This window comes from Neomonachus schauinslandi, chromosome 5 (genome assembly GCF_002201575.2).
Source record: "Neomonachus schauinslandi chromosome 5, ASM220157v2, whole genome shotgun sequence".
Lineage (NCBI taxonomy): Eukaryota > Metazoa > Chordata > Mammalia > Carnivora > Phocidae > Neomonachus > Neomonachus schauinslandi.
Genome location: NC_058407.1, coordinates 86882210 through 86907338, shown reverse-complemented (window position 1 = coordinate 86907338; position 25129 = coordinate 86882210). Strand labels below are relative to the sequence as shown.

Genomic DNA, 25129 nt, shown 5'->3' with positions numbered 1-25129 from the left:
GGATATCTATGCATTCATTAGCAATATAAAGTTTAGGTTTCCTTTTTAATATCTACCTAAATGGAATCAAGCTATATAAAGTTTTTGAGCCATGTATCTTTCACTCGTTTTCAGATTTATCCGCCTTGTTCCATGTGGTTTTGATTTGTTTCCATTGTTATATGGTACTCAATTAGATCAAAGAACCTCTATGTATTTATCTATTCTACTGTTGATGTATACTTGAGCTAATATCAAGAATTTTTCTAGGATATATACCCTTTTCTAATAGGGTCATATGTATTTCATAACAGATGAGAGTTCCCATTGCCCCATTTTCTCACCAACGTGTGGTACAGTCCAACCTTTTAAAATTTTGCCTAAAGAGGTGTATGTTTTGATCATATTTCAGTTTTAATTTTCATTTCCCTGAATATGAAAATTCATTATTCTTTACTTTTTAAAATAAAACATCAAACTGTCAATCTTTTTATTCCTGAAATATTACTTATTTTTTAATTATTATGTTCAATTAGCCAGCATATAGTACATCATTAGTTTTTGATGTAGTGTTCAATGATTGATTATTTGTGTATAACACCCAGTGCTCATCCAAACACGTGCCCTCCTTTATACCTATCACCTAGTTACCCCACCCCCTCCCTTCTGTAACCCTCAGTTTATTTCCCATAATCCAGAGTCTCCCATGGTTTGTCTCCCTCTCTGATTTCTTCCCATTCAATATTCCCTCCCCTTCCCCATGGTCCTCTGTGCTATTCCTTATGTTCCACATATGATTAAAACCATATGATAATTGTCTTTATCTGCTTGCTTTTTTCACTTAGCATAATCCTCTCCAGTTCCATCCATGTCAATGCAAATGGTAGGTATTCATCCTTTCTGATGGCTGAGTAATACTCCATTGTATATATGAACCACATCTTCTTTATCCATTCATCTGTTGAAGGACGTCTCGGCTCCTTCCACAGTTTGGTAATTGTGGACACTGCTGCTATGAACATTGGGGTCCCTTCTTTTCACTACATCTGTATCTTTGGGGTAATTATCTAGTAGTGCAATTGCTGGGTCATAGGGTAACTCTATTTTTAATGTCTTGAAGAACCTCCACACTGTTTTCCAGAGTGGCTATACAAGCTTGCATTCCCACCAACAGTGTAAGAGGGTTCCCCTTTCTCCACTTCCTCACCAACATTTGCTGTTTCCTGTCTTGTTAATTTTTGCCATTCTAACTGGTGTATCTCATTGTGGTTTTGATTTGTATTTCCCTGATGTCTAGTGATGTTGAGCCTTTTTTCATGTGTCTGTTAGCCATTTGTATGTCTTCCTTGGAGAAGGGTCTGTTCATGTCTTCTGCCCATTTCTTGACTGGATTATTTGTTTTTTGGGTGTTGAGTTTGATAAACTGTCCTTTTTTATGATATATATATATAGTCAGACTTCTCATCCATTTTCTACATTACCTTATCTTTTTCAAATAGATTCATGGGAACTACTTATATATTTACTCATCATTTGATTATGTGTATTGTAAATATTTCCTTTTAGCTGGTGGCTTGTCTTTCCACCTTCATTATGGTTTGTATTTATTAAATTAACTATCCAGAAGTTTAATTGACATAAAATAAAACACACTCATGTTAACCATATAGTTTGACTAGTTTTGAAAATGTATATGCCTATGTAACCACCACAGAAATCAAGATATAAAATATTTCCATCACACCCAAAAGTGCCCAACTGCTTTTTTGCAGGTAATACCTTCCATCCTAGACACCATGCAACCCAAGATATATGGATTTTCTTCACCTTGAACTCCAGTAGAATTTTACTATTAAGTGATAAGAACAGGACTCTTGGTTTTTGTTAATCTTAAGGAGAATGTTACAGTCCTTTACCAACTGAGTAAGAAGTTATTTGGAGTTTATGTAGTTTTGGCATGAAGTTAGTCGCCCTTTACTAGGTTGAAGAAGTTTCCTTCTATTCCTCGTTCGCTAGGAGTTTATATTGTAGATGGGTGATAAATTTTGTCAAATGCCTTTTCTGTATCAATACAGATAGGCATATGGTTTTTGTCATTATTCCTTTCAAATTTTAAAAATATTTTTGCATTACTGGGATTAACCATACTTGTGAAAATTTAAAACTTTTTATCTGGCTTCAATTGGTTAATATTTTGTTAAGGGTATTTGCATTTATATCGATGAGATACATCAGTCTGTATTTTTATTTTGTTGTAATGTTGTAGTTTGATTTTGATGTTGGAGTAGTACAGGACTTATAAGTTGAGAGATATTCCCTTTCAGTATATTCTGAAAGAATTTGAGATTTGATTTGATTTCTTCCTTAAATGTTTGATAAAATTTACCAATGAAATCATCTTTTCTGAGTTTTCCTTGTGGCAAGGATTTTAGTTATAAATTCAATTTCTTTAATTCACATAAAACTACTCAAATTTTAAAGCCATCAACTTCCCTCTAAAGTTTAGTGGCATCCCACAAATTTTGATATGCTGGCCATTATTTCTTTAAATATCTCTTAACCCCATTCTTATGTCTCTAGAACTACAACTGCATATGTGACTTTGACAGCTCTTAGATGTCATGTGTTAGTTTTTCTCCCCACTGTTTTCTTCCCTTCATGTTTCAATTAGGATAATTTCTCTTGACATATCTTCAATTTCACTGATAATTTCCCTAGCTATGTTCAATCTCTGATGAGCCCACTGAAGGAATTCAGCTCTAATATCACATATATTTTTATATTTCTATCATTTAAATTTGCTTTTCTATATAGTTTCCATCTCTGTGTTGAAGTTCCCCATCTGATCATGCATGTTGTCCATATTTTCTCCTAGATCCTGTAACATGTTAATTATAGTTATTTTAAAGTCCTTATCTGATTATTCCAACATCTAGGTCATATATAGATTTGTCAATTGTTTCATCTACTGACAATGGGTTATTGTATCTTGCTTTTTTATACAAATTGTAATTTTCGATTGAGTGCTAAACATTGCATGGAGAATAGTAGAGAATGAGGTAAATTTAATTCACACCTGCAAATGGGCAATGTTCTTCTTCAGTTATGCTACTACTATGCATGGCTGATATAATCCAGTCAAGATTTGTGCTTTATTTGTGTTTTGTTATTATCATTATCATAGGGCACTTCACACTTCAAATTCCTTCAAAGAGTGGTTAGCCACTATTACCTGTACTTAGAGTGGGGCTTGTGCTGCCAGAATTTTTTCCTCAGTATTCCTGCTTCACTTTCAGCTTTCAACAGCCCCTGCTCACCTATGCCACAGAGATAGTCCCTATCAATATTCTTGTCTCTCCCCCGGCACTACTCTGCTCTTTATTTATTATTCAAAATAGACTCATCCTCTGTAGTAAGGTAAAGGGAGGTCTGTGTTGTAATGATCAGTCACAGCCATAGGCAGACTGTGTTCTACTGTCTCGAGATTGGAACTTTCTGAGAATCCCTGCCCCTCCACATGGCAGCCAAACTGTGCCTTATATCTGTAGTTAATCTTATACAGATGATTTTCTGCCCTTTCTGACACTGGTAGCTGGCCTTTGATTGGTATCCATGTAGGATCCTGACTCAAGACAGAGTATCCTTCCCCTTCCCCATGGGCCAAAGGTTTTTGCTTTGACTTTCCCCTCACTGGCAAAGGATCTTCAGCTATGTCTACCTCTCACCCACAGGGAGACTGCTTTGCTTTCTCTCCCTTTTCCCACAAAGTAAGATTTTTTGCCTGGGATCAGGGTGACAGAGAGTGTTATGCCCTTTTAATGTTTTAATTTTCCTAGTACCATCAACCAGCAGCATAAGACTTTTGCTTCTTGTTAGAGAAGGCTCCACAGAAATGGGCAGGACTTTGTGCCTGTGTCCCAGAAACAACTGATCATCTGTTACATACTGGACCACTAAATGGACCTTCATTTTCCTGAACAATATTTCCCCTAAACAGCTGGTAAGCATCCATGGAAAAGAGCTTAAATAATGATTGTAAACTCTCCTTATGTTATAAACTCCCAGATATTCCAAACTGACATGCTAGTTCATACCTGGCCCTTTAAGAATTTGTTATAATTTTAGTTAATTTATTCTTACCCTCTTGTATAGTGGTCACCTCCTTCTCCTGTGCTCTGCTAAAGGTCAAAGACTTTGTATGCCCCATCTCTCCTTGGAGGGGCCTATCATTCTTTGGAATCCAGTATATTTGGTCACTTGTGACCTCAAACCTCTAATGAGGTCAGGAAAAATTATGATTTTTGTATATTATCTGCCTTTTTTCATTGCAACGGTGTGACCAAATATCTATATTTTAAGCTGAAATGGAACTCCAAAGACTAATTTTTTTAAAATTTTTTTATTGTTATGTTAATCCCCATACATTACATCATTAATTTTAGATGTAGTGTTCCATGATTCATTGTTTGTGCAGAACGTGCCCTCCTCAATACCCATCACCAGGCTAACCCATCCTCCCACCCCCCTCCCCTCTAGAACCCTCAGTTTGTTTTTCAGAGTCCTTCGTCTCTCATGGTTCGTCTACCCCTCCGATTTCCCCCCCTTCATTCTTCCCCTCCTGCTACCTTCTTCTTTTTTTTTTCTTAACATATATTGCATTATTTGTTTCAGAGGTACAGATCTGAGATTCAACAGTCCAAAGACTAATTTTTAAAAGATTTTATTTTTAAGTAATCTCTACACCCAACATAGGTCTCAAGCCCACAACTCTGAGATCAAGAGTCACATGCTTTCTGACTGAGCCAGCCAGGCACCCCTCCAAAGACTATTTTTAATCTTTAAGGAACAAACAATTTATAATAGCAATAACTAGTTCATCTGGAACAAAAGTAATTCTAACTTCTCAATTTGTCTCCAAACTCATTAATTGAATTTGGCAATTTTCAGTGTGTAAATATAAACAGAAATTCACTAAGGTTTATATAAAACTTGGAAAATGGTAGGCTCTTACATGGCTGTTCCTTTGGTCTCCATCACAGCTAAATAACAGTGGGGAGGAAAGGATATGTTGTTTTGTTTTGTTTTGTCTTCCAGAAAGATGCAGAGGAGAAAAGTTGTCACCAATCTTCCCCAATGTTCAAAATACTTTTAGGATATGCTTAATATCTAAAGTATTAAAATGCTGCTCCTCAAAGTCCATGATACATCAAATATTTCCTAAAATAGGCTTGGAATATACCACATAAAATAACAAAAGTGCATTATTGTCAGTTTTCACTAACCCAAAGAGTCACAGAGATAGAAAGAATTTAGAGGTTGTCCAGTTCAAATCCTATGTAATGCAAAAATCTCTCGACATTCCTGTTTGCATACCTGTAATGTGGAGGAACCCTCTACTGACAGGACAGTCTCTCAAATTTTGAACAAATAATTTTTACAAAGATTTTCCTCATACTGAGTCAAAATGAGTGTCTCTAAGTTTCCAACCATTTGTTCTAATTTATCATTCTAGAGCTACTTACAGTACATCTAATCACCTTTTCACTTAAACAGCCTTCAAATACTTGGAAATAGTTATCATGTTTCCTTTTTCTTCTTTTTCTTCCAAGCTAAAGTTTCCTAGTACCATCAACTACCTTTAGTTTATGTCCATTAAACTATAGTCTTCTGGCTCAGGTCTCAACACTGTGTGCTCCATCTGTGACCCAAACTCCCTTCTCCATCACGTAATATTAGATGTTCTGAAATGTTACATGCTCAACGTTCAATTTTTCTTTCCTCCATAGTCTCTTTTTAGACAGTCATATCTAAATTCTTGGGCGCCTGGGTGGCTCAGTTGGTTAAGCGACTGCCTTCGGCTCAGGTCATGATCCTGGAGTCCCGGGATCGAGTCCCGCATCAGGCTCCCTGCTCAGCGGGGAGTCTGCTTCTCCCTCTGACCCTCCCCCCTCTCATGTGCTCTCTCTCATTCTCTCTCTCTCAAATAAATGAATAAAATCTTTAAAAAAAAATAAATAAATTCTTGGCCAGGTGTCACCTCTATGAAAATTATGGTCAAATTTAGTTTTATTTTCACTTGAAATCAGATGCTAATGCATGTTTCATACCTGTAGAATCTCTCATATGGTGGATCAGCCATAATAGGATTTGTAAATTTTAGGCTGATTATTCCCCTTCTATGAGGGTTTGTGTGTGTGTGTGTGCACGCGCACATGCACATGCACACGTATACCCATGTGTGTTTATATTAGAGGAAACTCCAGGGTTTTGGAATTTAGAAAAGTGTTTCCATAGAGCAGTTTTGCATTTGTTTCTGCCTGGGTCCAAAATTGTCACTATATTCTGGAACAATTTTTTGGCATAAATTCCTGCCATAGTATAAATCCATACTTCCCAGCTACACATAGTTTTTCAGGTAGTCATTTCCCTCACCCAAAGCTCCTGGGTAAAGAGAGCCTTTCTCAAAAGCTCTCTTGGTCAGTAGGCATAGTTTTTCTCCCACCTTTTGCAGGTGACAGTCTATCCAGTGTCAGGGGTTTATTCAGAGATTTCAGCTCCAGATCTGCTCCTTTCCCTACTTCCCCCTACTGGTTTAGACTAAAATCTCAGCAGTTGTCCCATCTTGAGCAGTAAACACCAGTCTCTAAGCCTGAAGGCCTAAATCTAATCTGGTATTTCCCTCAGGCCATTGTAGCATCAATGTTGAAGACACTGCTCTGGCTTTAAGTTCCCTCTTTAAATTTCTGTCACCCAGAAATTTATCCTTTGTTTTGAGCTAAGCTATACATTTACACTTTTTTCTTATGGTTCATCTAGTGTTTATATGAGCACGTGTTCTGTGTGTGTGTGTTTTCTCAATCCAACAGTTGGCAGAGCTAGAATCTCATTGCATTTCCCAATATCTGGAGGTTGTGTCTGCTTGGTTGTTGCTGTGGAAGGTCAAGCTTTGCATATCAAAAATCACATGCATCATAATCTCATCAAAAATCTTCCCAACATTTGTTGCCTTAATTAATGGCACCCTATCTTCTTGGTTTCCCAAGCATAAAACTTTAGAATCATTTAAATCCAAACTTTCTGTTGGCCCACACATCCAACTAATCATCAAGTTAATTCTACTATTAGAATAATTCATGTAGCATATTCTAGCAATCTCAGTGATTCAGGAATGTAATGAATATAATATTTATCTTTCAGAATTTGAGGAAGATTAAATGAGATAAATAGATCAGATATGAAGCACTTCAAGACTAGAGTTAAGAGATGGAGTAAATTAGCTACTCACTGACCCAAGTCAACTCAGCATTTGCATTTTAATTAGTAATATTTTAAGGATTTCCTCAAATTCACATCACACATCTACTTCAAATGTATGAATGAAAACTAAACATAGCACTAATACATGCCCTTCTTACAGCTTTTATTACCTTTCAGTTTTTATTTTATTGGTTATATGGAGATGTACAGTGTCTGATTTCTCATATAAACTGAAAAATTTGTGTGAATGAGTAAAAATAAAAAATGAATTAATTAGCTAAAATTTAACCCTTATTCTCTGCCACTTTTTCATATTTCATCTTATTTAATCATTATAGCAACCCTATAATTAATTATTATTTTTCCAATTTTACAGAAGAGAAAACTTAGATCCACAGAAGTTAATTAGATAATAGTCACAGGTACAAATGGAGCAGAACCAGGATTTTAACACAGATAACCTTACTGGAGAGCTGAAAACAAAGTCTACTATACTGTTTGGAATGAGTATATTAATAGTATATCAATAGTTGGGTTGCTCTTCTTTAGGAAAGTCTAATTTGTCAAGTCCAGTTTCAAATGTCATACCCAGAACTAAACTCCTGTTCAGATTATACACATGGAAAATGTGGTGGGGATATTAACTTCCTATTTATGGAGAGTATATGGCTTTCAATTTAATTAAAAATGAAGTAGATCTGCTGTCAGGCATGTCACAATGTTGACTCATGTTGAGTTCAAACGCAAATAAAACAACTGGCTTTTTCCATATGAATTACTCATAAATTTTTCTTCTCCATGTTATAATTGAGTAGTTGTGTTTTTTTAATATGGAAAAGATTTAAGATATATTCCAAATAAATTGCATCTTCTTATTTTTCATCCATAGCAAAATGTGGATAATATTATTGAAGAAGTAAAAAATATATGCAGTGTTCTGGGGTGTGTGGAAACCAAACAAATTACAGATGCTGTAAATGAACTACGTCTAATTCTTCAGAGAAAAACAGAGGTAAATATACTCATTTATTAGACAGTAATTATTTTAAACCTGAGTTCAATAATTAAGAAAAGTGAAAGAATTTTGAGTAAGTACTGTGTGTTTGTGTGTATGTGTCTGTGTATGTGTTTGCACACATATATTTCAATCATTTGGGGCTAACGGAAACTTGATTCTATTATACCAAAAGGATTTAATTAAATTAAAAAGAAATTTCTTACACCTTTGAAGTTTGTAACTGCAATATATCTTCCAAGTGAGACGAAATCAATCCTACCATTCTACCTAGAGGAATACGTTTATATAATAACATTCACAGGCAAGTGTTTATATAGACTATTAATGGTTCTCATGTGCACCAGTATATGCAGGGGCAAGTATCCATGCTTACATGGACAAGCACATATAGAGGAAAGAAAAGACCAGTTTTTGTGCTATCTTTTGCTGAATTTGCAATGCACACTGCTTATATGATCCCAAAGCATGCAATAATATCCTGTTTCCTTCAGTTTAAAATATAACTATTAGGTGATTTTTTTTTTTAAATCTCAGAAATCTGATGTAGAATTACATGTGTGATTATTGTTCAAGAAAAAGATTAGTAAATTTGGTCACAATAAATCCATTCAATCTTGTTATTAGTTTAGCAAATGATGAAGCAGAAAGATATGATGATGATAATAATAACTAATACTTGATAGTGCATTGCAATAATAAAAGTTTCACTTATTTATTATTTCATTTTTATTTTATTTCAATTCATCCTCATATCAATGCCATGAAGTTGGTATTTTAATGTTAATTTTATTATTAAAATCTGATGCTTAGAATGCTTATGTACAGAGGATTAATAAGTGGCAAAATAGAGATTTGAACCCAGGCCTCTTCCTCAATATATGTGAAACTTCATAGCAGAGAGTGATTACATGCATTCCTTATCTGCATGGAAAGGAACAGCACAGACTACCTTGAATATGCCAGGCTTGAAATTTCAAAAAGATTGATTTAGAAAGTGGACAATTATATTAGTATATATAAATCATCATCATTGTTTCAAATAGATGACTATGAAAAAAATCAGTAATTTCTTAATGTATTTTATAAGTCTTATTTTAACTAGAACTTGTTTTTGTAATTAGAGAGTAATAATAAATATAGAAATTTAAATACCTTGTTCGCATTACATAGTGACAATGATGACTCAGGAGCAGTGGAATCATCCTATCAAAAGATTTTCCAGATAAACATCCATTAAAAGCTAAAATCCCAAAGCAAAGAAGAAATCAAAATTTAAAAATATAATCAATAAATACCAAAATTTGATGTCTGAAATTAATAACTATTTTATTACATTTTTCTTAAAGGGAAAATATCTACTCTTATACCTTCCAATTATAGAAGAAAATGAAATAACTATGTAGTCTCCAAAGCTGTTTTTATATGTACATTTTAATATTCATGGTCTTCTTAAATGATAACAAGGTAAAAAATTTGAAGTGATCACATTTAATCTGGTCATATTTTTTACTCTGTGTCAGAGTGGTAAAATTATACATAGTCTTGAAAAGCCTATCATCAGTATGATGTGAAAATAAGTGTTTTGACAAACTCAAAAACTTAAGAATTATATGATGCTAAGAAGAGCTTTTCTTTGTGTATAACCCAGTTATACACAAACAATGAATCATGGAACACTACATCAAAAACTAATGATATAATGTATGGCGATTAACATAATAAAATAAAATTTAAAAAAAAGAATTTATATTAATATATTGAAAAAAAAAAGAAGAGCTTTCCAATAGCTAAAGTTAAGTCAGGATAACAAGGTAGTGAGAGTTAACTTTCAACAAGCTACTAGTTTCTCTTAGATGATCACATTTGGGAGACAGTATAAGCACCTAGAGCTGATGATAAAATACAAAGAGTTTAGGGTCATGCAAATATGACTTGAACTCAATATCTACCAGTTTTTTATAAGCACCTAGAGCTGATGATAAAATACAAAGAGTTTAGGGTCATGCAAATATGACTTGAACTCAATATCTACCAGTTTTTAGCTGAACATCCTTGGGAAAATTAACTCACATCTCTGAGTTTCAGCTTTCCTCAGTGCATGTATGCATGCATAAAAAACTAACTAAATAAATAAATAATAACAGAATTTGCAGGGTTTCTATGAGCATTACAAATAATGTTAATAAAGGTCCAGATGATAGTGTTTCTTGCATGAGTCATTATTATAACTGGAGGTAGTGGGGATGGTGCTGGTGGTAGTTTTGGAGACTCCTTCCCATGTAGCCAACATGAAGGTTTTAATTTGCACAAGCACCACTTAGGTTCTCATTTTCTCACAACCATTGATTATAGCCAGCCTCATGACAGATGTGAGCCTTTGCCAGAGGAGGAGACCACATGCATGAATGTGGGCACATGTCTTTCCATCTGTTAAGACCACTTGGTTGTGCTTCAATTTTTATGTCCGGCTTTCAGTGAATCAGTACAAACAAAAAACTGATCAAAGAACGAGGAAAATCTAATTTTAGGATAAAACAGTTCTAATGCTATTAAAATATTACTAGATACAAAAAGCTTTATCTTTAAAACACTCATTTTCTGAAACTCCCTAAAAGAACAAAAATAACAATTTTCTTAGAAATATCAAAATTTCAATATAGTTGAAGCCAAAAGAATCCTTCAAAGAAAAACTGAGTATTTCCTAGGAAAGCTATGATCAATTATAATTCTCAAAAAAAGCTCATATTCACATTTCACATTTCTTATCTACTTATGAGCACTAAATTATATGTGATTATTGACACATAAAAATAGAGTTAACAATCACGAGTTTTATTTCATATATGTCAATGGCAAAAAATAGTTTAATACCCCTTAATAAGCAGATTCTTATTTTGAATACACTTTAAAAGTTCACTTATTCTAACCTTCATTCAAACTTTTTGTTCATCTCTTTCTCTAACCTAACCATGAGCCCACCTATATAAGAATGTTGGTACAAATAGTGAGCACATTTTTCAGAATTCGTGTAGTAACCAACTGCAGTTAACAATGCCAAAGTATCTACAGTGTGTCTACCCACCATGAACCTAAGATTAAAGAAATACTGAGAAAAATTAATCTTCTGCCAACAAACTCAAATTTGAGAAGCTTTCCTTTCCCTTGGCTGCATTTTTTGGTCAACTTGCAAGAGACTATTTCCTGCCATACAGAGAAGTAATTAGGTATTTATTAAATGTAAGTTTTAGCAAGATGATGAATTATATCACAAATACAGTTATACTCTCGCTCATGCTCTCACTCAGCATTGGAAACAATTTTCCATCCTTCAAAATTATATTCCAGAATCTAACATAATATATTTCCATTACATGTTCGTACAATAAATGAAACACAAAGTGAAAAATATGGTCTTACACATTGTGCTGTAGGTGGATGTCATGGTGATTTTAAAATACAAGTTTATATTTCTGAATAAATTGAATTCTAGTGAAGTCAGGCTAACATATTTAATAGTCTCACCCACATGGATGGGGTGAAGATCTTATGTGTAGTTACTAAGCCTAGTGGTTGAAACTATGCTCCAGTGAAATATTATACCTAAGAGAAATGCTTCTGAAAAGGTTCATGTGAACAATGCTTTTAAGTGAAAAGCTGTATATAAATTTAATTACATTTTAAACATGATACAAGTGTTTTCTCTCCAAAGGAATATTGTAGCAAGTTCTTTGTTACAAGAAAACAATTATTCCTCAGTTTGTTTGAGAAACTGAGCTTTCATTAATTAAAAGCAAACTTGTCCAAGCAAATTTTTTAAAAAATTAGCATTAATTTAAATGGATCATATTAGGAAATGTTTTTGCTTTTGTACTGAAACCTTATTTTTAGTGAATCTGTGAATCACCTTATATAGGTTTTGTGATAATGAATTTATCACCAGTGATTCCTAAACCAATAATTTTAGGCCTCTGACAAATATAAATGCAAATAAACAAAAAAGCAAATAAATAAATAAAACCATACTAATGGAAGTGAACAAAAATGACAATAAAAAATAAAATTTCAGGTAGTACTTTTTAAAAAAATTTAGGATATGGTCACCAGTGTTTTACTATCAGTTTTTTAAAAATCTCCTAAGAATAAATAAAAAATGAAACCATATCATGATTCTGTATAATTTTGCCCACGTCCATCCAGCCCTCTTTTCATTGCAGCCCAAAATTGCAATTGAATAACTGCTAATAATAAGAACTGGACATATTAAACAGAGAATTAAAATGCACTTATTTCAAAAAATCATTCACTGCTGTGGAAAGGGAATTGAGGTTAGCCAGTATATACAGAACTTTTCTAATAATACTAAATAGGCTTAACTTATTCTAAATTTTTTTCTGTCAAAAAATCTAGACTGTTTACTAAAATATTCAGAAGGCTTTTCTTTCATCTTACAATTTAGCTTCCTTCTGTTTATGAAGCAACACTGATATATGACACCAATAAATATTTCGTGTTTTTACCATGCCAGAGAAATTTTAGTGTTTAGATCTGGATATTATCAGTTTGATTGTTTTGTGAATTTGTTTTCTAAATAACAATTGTATCTTTGCACTTATTTTTCTTTTTCAGAATTTTCATCAAAATTCAGAGACTTCAGCAAAAGGTAAAACATACATGTACCCACATTAAAAAAAAAAGTTATAGAACCCAAAATAATTTATTGTTTTTTCAATTATTCATCCAAATATAAAGGTAACACATACACAGAAATATTTTTTGAAGTGAAAATGCTTTGCTAAAACTCTTTTTACTGATGGAAATGATTATTTTGCAAGTGAATAAAAATCCACTCTCTAAACTTCTAGCCTAACATTTTTAAGAAATGGGAAAAGTCAAGAGATCTATAAAAATGAAAGGAATACTGAAAATATTCTTATAACTATTCCAAGAAACTATAAAATTTTATTTAGCTAATTATATGTTGATGCAAGAAGAGTCAGAAAAGTAGCAGATGTCTTTCTTCAAAGTCACCAATTTCAGATTTAAATTCAAACTCTATTTGAAAGACCAATCTAACATATTATGTAGGAGGATTAGGTTCTGGAATAATTAGTGTTCACAGAGGCTCTGAGCCCATAAAACTGCAAGCCACAGAAGGACTTCTCCTCTACAGAAAATAGTGGATGAATAATAATAGTATGATATAGAGCAAAGAACCCAGCTTTTGGAATCTGGTTAATTTCAACTCTGCCACTTTTTGACTCTGTGTGATCTTAAAGAATTCTTTGATCCTAAGTTTCCCTAATATGTATAGAAGTCATGATAGTATTTAATGTGCAGGATGTGGTCAGAGTTGTTCCTGTTTGCAAAAGCAAATGGTATTTGGCATATCAACACTCTTAAGTACCTTCAAGGAAACTGACCCACAGAAGTTCAACTCACACTCTAGGTGTAGAGGTCATAGTGAAGTGCAAATGATAACCCCAACCTGCCTTCCAAGCCTTAATCGTTTTGGGGAGAAAGTTATGGACAGAGGGATATCTTCTCAAATCTAATTCCCACCACTCAAAAGAAGACACAATTACATTTGAAGAACTCCACTTCACATCACAGAGGAAAATGGGATGGCAGAGGGCACAGAGAAAAAACAAACAAATTGCTAGTGCAAAAATCCCTGTTCCAGGCATTCATAAAACTCTAGAATATCATAAACGAAAGGGAAAGATAGACACCCCCTAAAAATATCACTAACAGAGTCCAAGTGATAGAATGAGGAGTCAACAAGCTGGAGGTATGCTTATACGGAATTGGACCACTGAATAAAATGCCCTTATCCCATATTCCTCAGGGGTTGAGATATAAGATCCCACAAAGCTATGTAGGAATGTTCCCAAAGGTTTATATTCAATGCTAAGTCATCACAGATTCTAATTAATGTATTTTAATCAAATATATATTGCCACTGTTTCTCAATTTTATGATACTATAACTCTTTTCTCAGAGTAAAATCAGGTGTGATAAACATTATTACTCCATATTTCACCACCAAGCCCAGTATCTTGTGTCCCTAGTACATTTCTGAGGATATCTGAAATGTACTCTTCATCCAGAATTCTGATAGTAAAGCATAATGCATAAGCACACATCTCTATATTACCTCAAAAAAGCAAATTATAACCAAGAACTGTATTTCTGCATAAGAAATCAAGACTAGTTTTTGAGTAATTATCCAAATAATTAAGATTTCCCAAAATACATGCTGGGGCTTGAATTAATAAGATCTCTGAACCAACTTTATGATTTATTTTAGATGTGTATTCATTTGCACAAGATTGGGGAATTAACAAGAAGTTTGTTACTTCCCTGCTTCAGAGTACCAACAGCACAATGTGGGGACCTGGGAAACATGTTTCTATAAATTTATAATTCCCTGCCTCTGTTGGTCAGGAGAATCTCTGTTGGTTGGCCTCCAGAGTTTGATGAGTCCTATGCTGCTTTACTCTTCTGTTTTATTAATTGCTACTGCTGATTTCCCAGAGAATTTTAATTAGAGCTCTTTTAGCTGCTTGTCCCCTCAGACTGTTTCAACAAAGGACACCATTTTAAGTAAAAATTTGGCCATCTTATAAATTTTGTACAAATTTATGAATAACTAAGTGAATAATAGCATGTGTTGAACAACAACAACAACAACAAATTTAATTATGGACAGACCTACTGAGGGGCAGGATGTGGGAAGAAGTTCCATGCTGAAAATAGCCTGTTTTTTTTTGAGTAGCCAAATTGTCTGGTATTGGAACACTGCAGACTAATGGAGCTGACTAAGCTGGCTCTTTGTATTAATTTTCTTTGCAAAACAACTAGAAACTACAAGCAATTTATGCTTCAGAAACAACTTGATGAGGAAGTGCATGTGTTTGAAAAAAACAACAGCGCTATTGTGTGCCTTGACTTGGCGTGCATCAAATCACATCAGATCACATCAAATCACAGTGATTTTTTTAAGAACGAATTTTCCAACGATGTGCTTACTCGTTCTCTCGATGACTCCTCAGCGGCCTGGGGTTTGGTCACAGCGCTCTTCTCTGAGTTGTGGGCGCGCCCCGCTCAGGCGCAGAAGTGCGCCAAGCCGCCGCCACCGTGGGCGGGGCCGTGTGCCACAGGGGTGTCTGGGACCACGTCTGGGACAGATGAGAGCAACGTCCTGGTCAGCGTGTGGAAGCAGAACCTCGAGTCTGGAGAAGAACTGGGGTCCCAGGCTGGACCACTACAAAGGCAAGGCCATGCAGCCCATCTTCCTCATCAGGTATTCCCAATACCGCGTGGATGCCTCCTCGCAAAAGGATTTCACTACCGACTCCCCTAGGTGGCAAACGGGCTGAGCTAACTGGTGTCCGACTTGCAAGCGTGGCGTTGAAGCTTAATAAAATCGAGCATTCCTCCATGACTCACGTAATAGAAACCACTGACATCATCAGCAAACACGTGCCAGGAGTCTGCAAAGTCAGCACAGACTTGCTGAGGGAAGGAGCCCCCCTCTAGCCTACGGAGTGGAACCTGCCCAAGTCTCAGCGGAAGCCAGAAACGGAGGGTATTACGAAGGCAGAGCCCGAAGGGAAGTGTCCTCCCAAACTGCATCCACCCAGCAGACGCCAGGCAGCAGAACAGTTCTGAGGCCATGCGGTCTTTCGCAACCTGGTGTGTCTGGCGCCACACTTCCTCCACAGGGCTGGCTCCGCCTCTCCCTCGGCAGCCGCGGCATGACCCACTTGGTGGTCCCGCCCAGTGGCCAGGTAGCGCTCCGGACCCTCGGGGACACAGAGTTCAGGCCTCCTGACAAGATCACCCGCTCTCCTCCGCCCTGTGCCTAGTTCAGTGGGTTCCACTAAAGAACCGCAGATTCCTTCTCCGTCTTCCCCCCACCACAGGCTAAGCTGCGGTTCCATGTCATTTCTCCAGGACGTAGTGGCGGAAAAGTAGAAATATCTAAAATGTGGCATTTCCGCATGTTTTTCTGGCCCAGGATGGGAAAGGATAGCATTCAGATCAGACCAGCCTGATTTCTTTCTCAGGGTTTTCTGCCTTCGCTTGTCTACCAGAACGAACCTGTAGGATTTAAGGAGCCTATTTTGGGGATTGGTCGAAGGCTGACAGATGTTGTGTGAGGACGATGGACAGATGCATACCGAGGGGTCTTTGACCATGACCACAGCTAGCTGTGCGAACCCTCCGGAGACTCCTTCAGTCAAGCCCGTCAGGCATGAAGGACTCCGCGGAGGGCACCAGAGCTTCCATTCACAACTTCACTTCATACTGTCTTTTCATTTCCTAAACCCTTTTATCGCTTAAATATTTGTCGAAGATATTCCTGATCTGGCTTAAAAAATAATAATGATTGAGCTTTTATATTTGAGTTTACTCCTTTAACTTTTGAACACTACTATAGTGGAATATTAAAAACAATCACAAGTGAGCATATTAAAGTATATGCATATTAATGCATACAAAATGTTAGTGGTGAGAATTATTCACTGGCCCCACCAAGAAGTCTGACACTGAACTCCACCCGTGGGATAACGTTCATCATCCTCATAAGCTTCTCCATTGTAATGGGGTCATCTTTCCTGATTTTGATTCAAAGTTCACAACCTGTACTACCTGGTCCCTTTCATCAGTCTTTTCTTCCTTCCTCTCAGGTAGGAATTTTTCCAGGGAAGAGAATTTATTGGGAGAACGAAAGCCAGGAAAGTTTACCTTAAATTCAGTGATTAGGTCTTTTCATATGGTCTAGGATATATTGGTATGCCTTTATTTAGTACACACTTGGAGCTATTAGCCCCTGTACTTAGTCTTTTTTTTTTTTTTTTTCATTTTCTTCCTTCATGACAAGTTACTTTTAGGAATAATCAATAAACCCCTCTTAAAAAACTAATAGTAAAACTTAAGGCTTTGATTTTGAAGAGATTTAGTAAGCATCATAAATCTTTCATTTCAGGCTTATTTCAGATCCCAACCAGGTACTATTACTGTTCTCTTTTTACAGCAGCACCATGTATATGATTAGTGTTCAGTTAATGGTAAGCATCATAGCATTGTCAAATTTATTATGATTAATTTTTAGATGGGATTTGTTTGAAGTACTTACAAGCCATTTAGAAAATCTGTTCCTTGTCTGAAAATTAATTCTAAACAATAATAAACTGGAACAAAAAATATTGCAAATTATAGAATGCCAAATTAGTAATCAAAAACTTTGGTTTATGATTAAAGGCCACGCTTCCAAGATTTCTGCAACTGAAGATATGAAAGCTTATTGATTATCTACACTACTATCAGCTAATTCAGGCTGCATACAGATGGCTAATTGGCTTCAGTTGGTGGATGGTCATTTTAATTAAATTTTATTTAAAATTTATCATAAGATATTTCAAAGCTGTAATTCATGGCTTACAATAAATATGGCCCTTCAAAGATGACCCTGATTTCTATCCTTTTTTTCCCCTTAGGCTTGATAGAGAAAGTGACAACTGAACTATCCAGGTCCATCTACCAGCTTATCAATGCCTATTGCTGCAGCTTTTATGCAGATTTCCAGCCTCTAAATGTACCTGATGACATTTCCTATGTAAATCCTGGGCTCCATTCCCACCTTAGCTTCACAGTGTATGCAGTTCACAACATTCCAGAGACTTGGGTGCACAGGTGAGTGGTAGTGAGTTTTTCATAAAAATGTTAATTTTTACATGGCTTCTAATTAGAGTATAATTTGTCTTGTTCTTATTTGCAGGAGCAAATATTTTGTAAAAATTTTGAAATTTAACCAGTGTAGATTTATCTTAAAACCATTTTTAAAAACTTCATTCCCAAATGCACATTCCTTTTTCCTCAAGTCTTTTCCCATTCTCCATATTAAAAATCGCTGCATATTGTCAGTATATCATTAGGGAAACAGAGAATGCTCATCCTATTTAGTGATTGCCCTAATTTTTTTTTAACATTTGAGTTTAAATGACTAATGCTAATTAATAGAACAGAGAGAGAGAGAGCACACACACAGGGAGTAGTACTTAATAGAAAAGAATCACTCTGATACCTATCAAGTTGTGAGTGGTAGATATTTTATGAAATTAGTACCTTGATTAAGTGGGAATTAGCCAAGAGTTATTTGAGTTACAATGGAAATTAACCACAATTATGCATGGAGCGTTGCTAGATTTTAGGTTGGCTCTATTATGTAGCATTTTTTTGAATAACATAATTAGATTAATATTATAATCATTACTTTAAATTCCTTATAGATTAAATCTATAAGAGAATGTGGATTAAATCAATTAAAGTTAATAAGAGAATAGTAATTTATAAATGGATTTATTGTACCCACCCATTTCGCACCTCAAAGAAGAACTGAAACCATTTCAGTAAAGAGAAAAAATTGCTATATGTATTTTTGCAAGTAACTGACCTGTACAAATAGTTAATTAGAAAGAAAAAAATTACCTTTGTATGTAAAAAACACTACCTGTGTACACATACACATAATTCTTTAAATCCATGAGATGAGGGGTCCCTGGGTGGTTCAGTTGGTTAAGTGTCTGCCTTCGGCTCAGGTAGTGATCTCAGGGTCCTGGGATTCAGCCCTGTGCCTGGCTCCCTGCTCAGTATAGGATCTGCTTATCCCTCTCCCTCTGCCCCTCCCCCCCATTGTGCATGCATGCATCCTCTCTCCCTCTCTCTGTCAAGTAAATAAATAAAATCTTTAAAAATCAATCAATCTATGAGATGAGTATGTAAAAAACACTATACACATACACATATTTCTTTAAATCCATGGGATGATTCTTTTATGCCTTTTCTTTCTTATAAAGGCCTGATGTATAATATAATAAACTGCTACTCTGATGGTTTCTTACAATATTTTAACCATTAGTACATACTTATTAATTTTAATTAACGTGGAAAAACTATGTAGCCAGATAAATATGGATAAAGCTATATGCACAAGTCTGCATGTATATATGGTGTGACTGTTGTTTATTTTTTTCTATTTTTTTTTCTATTCTCTGCTTCACTTATTTCTGATGTAATACTTATGATTTTCTTCCTTCATTTAACTTTGGACTTAGTTTGTTCCTCTTTTTCTAGTTCCTTCAATATAAAGTTAGGTTGTTTATTTTTTATACTTCTAATATAGGAATTTATAGTTATCAACTTCTCTCTTAGTACTGCTTTTGCTGCATCTCATAAGTTTTGGTATGGTGTGTGTTCATTTTCATTTGTAACAATATATTTTCTAATTTCCCATCTGAGTTCTTATTTGACCATTGATTATTCAAAAGTGTTAAATTCTATAAATTTGTTAATTTTCCAGTTTTCTTTCTGCTATTGATTTCTAGTTTTATCCCATTGTGGTCAGAAAATACATGTGGTATGATTTCAGTCTTTTCAAATTTGTTAAGACTTGTTTTGTGACCTAACACATGATCTATGCTAGAGAATGTTCCATGTGTTCTATAGAAGAATGTGTATTCTCCTGTTATTGGATGGAATGTTCTGTATTTATCTATTAGGTTCAGTCTGGTTGTTGTATCCATTATTAAAAGTGGGCTATTGAAATCTATTATTGTGTTGCTGTCTGTTTCTTCCTTCAGTTCTGTCAATGTTTGCTTAATATATTTGCTCCAATTTGGGGTGCATATATATTTACAATTGTTATATCCTCTTGACGAATTCACCCTTTTTATCATTGTATAATGTCCATCTTTATCTCTTGTGACATTTTTTGACTTAAGGTCTATCATGTCTTATGTATGAAAGGCAACCCCTACTGTCTTTTGATTGCCATTTGCATGGAGCATCTTCTTCTGTCCTTTCACTTTCAGCCTATATGTGTCCTTAAATCTAAAGTGAGTCTCTTGTAGGCAGCATGTAATTGGATCTTGTTTTTTTATCCATTCAGCTATGCTATGTCTTTTGATTATGGCATTTACTCCATTTGCATTTAAGGTAACTAATAATAGGGAAGGACTTAACTATTGCCAATTTTTCCCACTGTTTTCTATTCTTTTCCTCTCTTGCTGTCTTCTTTTGTGTTTTGTTGATTATTCGTAATGACATACTTTGATTCCTTTATTTTCTTTTGTGTATCTTCTCTAGGTAGGCATTTTCTTTGTAATGACCATAGACCTTATATAAAGCATCTTACATTTAAAACAGCTTCAGTCACCTACAAAAACTCTACTCTTTTTTTCTCCCCTCACCACACTTTATGTTATTGATACCACAATTACATCATTTTGTTTTACATATTGTTATAATTATAGTTTTTTAATACTTTGCCCTTTACATTCTATACCAGAGTTAAGAGTGGTTCATGCACAATTACTAAAGTATTTTACTGTATTCTGTATTTGTCTACATATCTACCTTTACCAGTGACCTTTGTACTTTTGTATGCTTTTGTGTTGCTATCTAGCTAGCATATTTTCATTTCAAATTTGAAGACTACCTTTAGCCTTTCTTGTAAATCAGGTCTTGTGGTGATGACATTCCTCAGGTTTTGTTTATCTGGGAAAGTATTTCTTTCTCCTTTATTTTTGAAGGACACTTTTGCCAGATATAATATTCTTGATTAGCAATTTTGTCTTTCAGAATTTTGAATATATCATCCCACTCCCTTCTGGCCTGCAAGGGTTCTGCTGAGCAATCTGCTGATGAACTTATAAGATCTCTCTTTTATCTGGTGGGTCACTTTTTTCTAGCTGCTTTCAAAATTCTTTCTTTTTGACTTTTGATAATTTGATTTTAATGTGTTTTAGTGTGGTCTTCTTTGGGCTCATCCTAGTATGGTTTGTGGGGTTTCTTGAATCTGAATGCCAATTTCCTTACACACAATTGAGAACTTTTCAGCTATTATTTCTTTAGATAAGCTTTCTGCCTCTTTTTCTCTATCTTCTCCTCCTGGACTCACATAATGTGTGTATTTGTCTAGTTGATGATGTCCCAGAAGTCCCCTAAGCTTTCTTTACTCTTCTTCATTCTTCTTTCTTTTAGTTCCTCTGATTGGATAACTTCAAATGACTTATCTTTGAGTTCATTGATTCTTCTGCTTGATCAGGTCTACTCTTGAAACTTTCTAGTGATTTTTTTTTTTCAATTCAGTCATTATATTCTTCAGTTCCAAAATTTCTGTGTGGTTCTTTTTAATATTTTTTGTTTCTTTGTTTATAATCTCATTTTGTTCATGCATCATTTTCCCAAGCTTGTTGGACATTTTTATGATGATTATTTTGAGTTTTTTGTCAGGTAATTCATATACTTTGATTTATTTAAGGTTGGTTTTTTGCAGATTTATTTTATTCCTTTTGTTGGGCCATATTCCCCTCTTTCTTTGTATGCCTTGTTACTTTGTACTGACGTCTGTGCATTTGAAAAAATACAGTCTTTATTGATTGGTTTCATACAGAGAAATAATGTCACCAATCAGCACAACTAGAGATTCTGGGGCCTTTCAAACCTTTTCTATTCTCTGGATTTGTGTGTGTAAATTCCCAATTAGAGAAGTTTTACTTCTTTCTTCAGGCGCTCATAATTTCTTGCTCTCCCTAGTGTCTGTCTATGGCACTACAAGTTTCCTGGTGCTGCTGTAAACTCCCCAGCTGTTTTTGTTTTTTGTTTGTTTTAGGATTTTACTTATTTATTTGAGAGAGAGAGGGAGTATGAACAGGAAAGGGGCAGAGGGAGAAGCAGACTCCCCACTGAGCAGCCTGATGTGGGATCATGACCTGAGCTGAAGGCAGATGCTTAACCTACCGAGACACCCAGGAGCCCTACCCTCATCTGTTTTGGGTTCTCAGCTCTTCCCTGGCATCCAGAGTATGCCAGGTGCCATCTATGCTATGAGTTGGGTAAGGCAGAAACCAGTCTTTCAGGCTGCCACCCAAAAAGCTGGAACATTGGACACACACTCCAGCTCTTTTTCTCCTTTGGTAGAAGCCAGAAGTTGGGGATTTTTTCCTGTTCATTTTGCACTCAGAAGCCAGAAGTTGATTTTTGTTTTGTTTTGTTTTGTTTTGTTTCCTGTTCATTTTGCAATGAGTTGGGGATTTTTTTCCTGTTCATTTTGCACTGAGATGGGACAGTGGCAAGTGAATTTGTGCTAGTTCAAACCATTGGCTTTGTTCTCAGAGGCCCCCAACCTGGCACCCATTCCTATTCAGCATTTAGATTTAGGCAGGACAGAAACTAGTCCCTTAGATAGCCCCTTAAAAAGTCTGAATGCTAGACATATGTTCAGTCTTCTCTTTCCCACCCCAGGGAAAGGCTGAGAGTTGGGAGTTTCCTCCTGATCACACTGCACTCTGCCAGGGAAGGAGTTCTGGAAAAGGACACAAATTTTCCTACTGATTTCTATGTGACTGGTTTGTGCTTGCCTGGAGTGCAAGAGTTTCTTGTTTCTGAATTTCTCACAAAGGGAATTGATCCATGTATTGTTGAATTGGTGTTTCCATGGGGGAAGGAGAGTCTGGGGCTTTCTGTTGTACCATCTTGCAGATGTCACCCAACATAAATTTTTAAAGTTATTTTTAAAGCATACTTTACACAAGCAGATAGAACTTTATCATTTCACTTTTAACTATAAAAATAATTGACCCATATAGAAATATAGAAATATATATAAATATAGAAATAACTATAAAAATAGCATATAGAAAACTGCTTTCTTTATAGTTTTCAGCTTTTTGAATATTTTTGTTTTTAGCTATAAAGCATTTTCTTTTTCCTGTTGGCTTACATATGCTGGAAAGAAGTTGTGCCAAGTGAGAAGCTACAGAAATATTCCAGTCAAAAAATTGTTTTTTCTCTTGGTCAACTGGAATGAAATGTAAGTTTAATCTTTATTTTGGCAGTATCATTTATCCAATAAAGATCAAGGATTCTTTTTCTCTCTTTTTTAAAGTGGAAGGTGTGATTTTTTTTTTAAATATTGCCAGTTGATGTGATTCAGTGATGTGATAGATATGCTCATACTAATAGATAACTGACCATACAGTTCAACAGATTAAAAGTCCATTTAGAAATCTAGACAAGTGTCCAATCCACATTACCAAACTGATCAAAAAGGGAAATTGGAAAAAACAGAATTATTAATCATTCACAGACTGTGGATGTAAGAGATACCCTCTATTTGGGGTTGGGGGAAGTAGATTCCAGGTATAACAATGAAGAAACATGTAATCTTCACTTTCCCATGAAAGCCAATTATAAATTTATTTAAACAGTCAAGTTTTTTGATAATAATTATCTATGCATGTGCAAACTACCATCTAATTTTGGGTGATTGGCTCCTAGTTTCTCATTTTAGAGACACTTATTAAATCAAGAAGGAAAAAAGTACCTTCTTGACACAGTTCATTCCTTCTTGCTCTCCTCTGTCCCCTTCCCTCCACCTCAAGTCTTTACTCAGAATCTCAGGGCGTTCATAGGCCCTATCTATGGCTATTTCGTGATTATTTCCACTTTTTCTTGCTGTTCCTATGACACTACTCCATTAGCTTTCAATCATTTCTCTGGGGTCTCCAATGCTGCACTGACAGTCAATTTTCTTCCCACCTCAAATAGAAGAAAACCAACCTACGTCTCATCCCCCCTTTACCATATCTGGCTTTCTTGGAAGATGCTTTGATTCCCCAATATTGTCCTTTTTCACTGAGAAATATGTGCCGAAATTTCTGGGACTCCGAGGATGGTGTTAGATAGCACCACTTATCCTAATCTTAGTGTTACCACAATCAATGGAGACATGACATGTGGCCTTCAATTTTTACGTACTCCATGGTTCCTTCTATGCAAAAGCAATTCCTCCTTTTACTAGGACTATGACAACATTTATCTTCCCTTAGGCTCTTAATTCCCTTAACCAAAGACCTGATATTCAATTACAAAGTCCTCTTCTATTGCACAGAATGAATTCTGCTTGTGAAATTCTTCAGTGGTTCCCCAATTCTCATAAGGTAAAATACAAATCCTTTAGCACAGCACACAAGGCTCCCAGTGGTTTGGCCCCTGCCTATCTCTGCACCTTTATCTCTGAAGTTAACCCCACTCTAGGGCCCTGCACCCAGTCATTCTGCATTTGATCTATTTACCCTAACTATAAACTGAGAAGTCATGCCTCTGCTAGGGGTCCTCCATCTGTCAAGAGTACAGTGTCTTGGGCACCTGGGTGGCTCAGTTGGTTGAGCGACTGCCTTCGGCTCAGGTCATGATCCTGGAGTCCCTGGATCGAGTCCCGCATCAGGCTCCCTGCTCGGCGAGGAGCCTGCTTCTCCCTCTAACCCTCCCCCCTCTCATGTACTTTCTCGCTCTCTCAAATAAATAAATAAATCTTAAAAAAAAAAAAAAAAAGAGTACAGTGTCTTTACTGCCCACCTTGGGAACACCTAATTATCTTTTTTATTTTATGTTATGTTAATCACCATATATTACATCATTAGTTTTTGATGTAGTGTTCCATGATTCATTGTTTACATATAACACCCAGTGCTCCATGCAGAGCGTGCCCTCCTTAATACCCGTCACCAGGCTAACCCATCCCCCCATCCCCCTCCCCTCTAGAACCCTCAGTTTGTTTCTCAGAGTCCATAGTCTCTCATGGTTCGCCTCCTAATTATCTTTCAAGACACTCTTTCACCTTCTCTGTAAACTCTTTTGTATCATTAGAAATAATTGGCCACTTTTCTTTTGTTGGTTGATGGGAACTTCAGTCTACTCTCTTATTGTCCCTTCCTGAATGTGTTTGCTTATATTTCTGTTTGCTTTTGCCAAATGATACAAAGATCTTTTTTGTGGTTTTTGTCATTTTATTTTCTTTTTAAAATT

General features: G+C 35.5%; 1 protein-coding gene and 1 pseudogene across 1 annotated transcript in view; both read left to right on the top strand.

Annotated features, from left to right (window-relative positions):
- Nucleotides 1-25129, top strand: part of PIK3C2G (phosphatidylinositol-4-phosphate 3-kinase catalytic subunit type 2 gamma) — a 384724-nt gene that overhangs the window by 89995 nt on the left and 269600 nt on the right. Inside the window, exons 9-12 of the mRNA XM_021690398.2 lie at nt 8126-8248; nt 12881-12914; nt 17758-17953; nt 23010-23132. Of these exons, the coding sequence (XP_021546073.1) occupies nt 8126-8248; nt 12881-12914; nt 17758-17953; nt 23010-23132 (476 nt within the window). The remainder of the gene's footprint in view (nt 1-8125; nt 8249-12880; nt 12915-17757; nt 17954-23009; nt 23133-25129) is intronic.
- On the top strand, nt 14021-16122 carry LOC110580733 (annotated as a pseudogene).